Source organism: Salvelinus sp. IW2-2015, unplaced genomic scaffold (genome assembly GCF_002910315.2).
Source record: "Salvelinus sp. IW2-2015 unplaced genomic scaffold, ASM291031v2 Un_scaffold3410, whole genome shotgun sequence".
NCBI lineage: Eukaryota > Metazoa > Chordata > Actinopteri > Salmoniformes > Salmonidae > Salvelinus > Salvelinus sp. IW2-2015.
In genome coordinates, this window is record NW_019944690.1 from 61,555 (window position 1) to 64,261 (window position 2,707).

At 58.0% G+C, this 2,707-nt stretch overlaps 1 protein-coding gene across 1 annotated transcript; it reads right to left on the minus strand.

The window, feature by feature from the left end:
* Positions 1 to 184: 184 nt before the first annotated feature.
* Positions 185 to 2,385, minus strand: LOC139025849 (uncharacterized; the record flags this gene model as incomplete). Its single annotated transcript, XM_070441073.1, has 5 exons — positions 185 to 391; positions 820 to 1,119; positions 1,224 to 1,355; positions 1,470 to 1,717; positions 1,981 to 2,385. Coding segments are annotated over 5 exons (1,292 nt in total), but the record flags the coding sequence as incomplete, so codon positions are not given.
* Between the last annotated feature and the right edge of the window lie 322 nt (positions 2,386 to 2,707).

Consider the following 2,707-nt stretch of genomic DNA (forward strand, 5'->3'; position numbering starts at 1 on the left):
AGGGGCCTTGAGGAGATGTGATGAGCTGTGAGGAGCTGTGAGGGCTGTGGAGGAGCTTGGAGGGGCTGTGAGGAGCTGTGAGGGGCTGTGAGGAAGCTGTGAGAGTTATGAGGGTGGAGCGCTGTGTTGGCAAGTGAGCGCTGTTAGGGTGCTGTGAGGAGCTGTTACGGGGCTGTGAGGAGTGTTAGGGGCTGAGGGCGTGGGTGTTAGGGGCTGTGAGGAGCGTGTGAGGGTTGTTAGGGGCTGTGGAGCTGTAGGTGAACGCTGGTTTAGGGGCTGTGAGGAGCTGATTAGGGAGCTGTTGGCGGCTGTGGCTTAGGGCTGTTGTTGTAGGAGCTGTTAGGGGCTGTGAGGAGCTGTGAGTGCGGCTGTGAGAGCTGTGCGAGGACTGCTGTGAGGAGTTATGAAGGGATGGTGAGGCGCGTGTGAGGGGCTGTTAGTGGCTGTGAGGAGCTTGTGAGGAGCTGTTAGGGCCTGTTGAGGAGCTGCTAGGTGGGCTGTGGGAGCGTTAAGGCTGTGGAGGAGCTGTGCGGGGTTGTTAGGGCTGTGAGGCAGCTGTGAGAGGTAAGGGCTGTGTTAGGGGCTTGAGGAAGCTTGAGGGGCTGTGAGGGTTGTAGGTTGTTAGGGTGCTGAGGGTTGTTAGGGGTGGTGAGGAGCTGTGAGGGGTTCTGTTAGGGGCTGTGAGGAGCCTGTTAGGGGCTGGGAGGAGCTGTGAGGAGCTGTTGGGGCTGTTAGGGCTGGAGGAGCTGTAAAAGGGGCTGTGAGGAGCTGTGAGGGTGTTGTTAGGGGCTGTGAGGGCGTTTGTTAGGCGGCTGTGACGGAGCTTTGAGGGGCTGTGAGAGCTGCTGAGGAGCTGTTAGGGGTGTCTGAGGGAGCTGTTAGGGCTGTGGAGCTGAGAGGCTGTGAGGGCTGTGAGGGGCTGTGGGGTGGGCGTGAGGAGCTGTGAGAGCTGTGGCTGTGGTTGTAGGGGCTGTGAGAGATTGTGAGGTGGTTGTTAGGGCTCGTGGCAGATGTGAGAGCTGTTAGGGGCTGTAGGAGCCTGTGCGGAGCTGTTAGGGCTGTGAGGTGCTGTGAGGAGCTGTTAGAGGCTGTGAGGAGCTGTGGAGGAGCTGTGAGGAGCTGTGAGGATGTGAGGAGCTCGTGAGGGGCTGGACTGTGAGGGCGTGTAGAGGGCTACGTGAGGAGCTTGTGAGGAGCATGTTTGAGAGAGACTTGAACTGTACGAGGTAACGAACAACCCCTGTGAGGCGGTTGTTAGGGCTGTGAGGAACTGTGAGGGTGTTGTGTGAGGCTGTGGACTTCAGGGTGAGGAGCTGTGAGGAAGCTGTTAGGGGCTGTGAAGGGGCTGTGAGGAGCTGTTAGGGGCTGTGAGGGTGGGAGCGGTAGTCTGTGAGGAGCTGTGAGATAGTCTTGAGGGCCTGTGAGGAAGCTGTGAGGGGTGTCGCGGAGTGTTAGGGGGCTGGAGGAGCTGTGAGAGCTGTGAAGGGGCTGTGAGGGGCTGTGAGGGAGCTGTGAGGACTGTTAGGGGTTGTGAGGGGTTTTAGGGGCTGTGGCCGAGCTGTGAGGAGGTGAGGGGCACTGGTGGAGGAGCTGTGAGGGTTGTTAGGCGTGAGAAGCTGTGAGGAGCTGTTCAGGGGCTGTGAGGAGCTGTGCGGAGCTGTTAGGGGCTGTGAGGGGCTGTGAGGAGCTGTTAGGGGCTGTGAGGAGCTGTGAGGAGCTGTGGGAAGCGAGCGGGAGGTGAGGGGTTAGGGCTGTGAGGAGAGCTGTGAGGGCTGTGAGGAGCTGTGAGTGAGGGGCTGTGAGGGTTAGGCTGTGAGGAACGTGGTTTGGGCTGGAGGCTGGGCTGTTAGGAAGGCTGTGAGGAGCTGTTGAGGAGCTGTGCGTTGTAGGGCTGTGAGGGCGCTGTGAGGAGCTGTTAGGGGCTGTTGAGCGGAGCTGTGAGGCAGCTGTTTGAGATAGCTGTGAGGAGCTGTGAGGAGCTTGTGAGGGGCTGTGCGGGAGCTGTGCTAGGGGCTGTGAGGAGCTGTGAGGAGCTGTGAGGGCTGTGAGGGGTGTGAGGAGTGTGAGGAGCTGTTAGGGGTGGTGAGGGGCTTGTTAGGGGTGTGAGAGCTGTGAGGAGCTGTGAGGGTGTGAGGGTGTGTAGGAGCTGTGCGCTCGAGGCTGTGAGGGGTTGTGAGGGGCTGTGTGTAGGGCTGTGAGGGAGCTGTGAGGGAGCTGTGGAGGGGTTGTTAGGGGCTGTGAGGAGTGGAGCTGTCGAGGGCGCTGTGAGGAGCTGTGAGGCGGTTGTTGGGCTGTGAGGAGCTGTGAGAGCTGTGAGGGACCCGTGATGAATGAGGAAGAGGGAGAATATGCCCCTGACTGGAATAATGGAGCTGGGGGAGAAAACTGAGATGTGAGAGGAATGGATGCCGTTAGTGAGGCTCAGATTTTTTTCATTCCTGTAATCCTTCTGGGTTTTTTAGGAGCGGAGTAATCTCTAAATCCCAATGTGAGGAGTGCTGTGTATTTATATTTCCCCAGTTCCTTTATGGAGTGTTTGCGCATATGGAAATGAAAGGTTCTGGCTCAGGTAGCCTCTCTCCTCTCTTTTCTTGCCAGATACAAGTCAGAGAACGTAAGACTCACGCAAAATACATGCGTTTCGCTGTTGCCCAAACCACACCACACAACATACACACACACACACAATGAGAGGCCTCTCTAATTG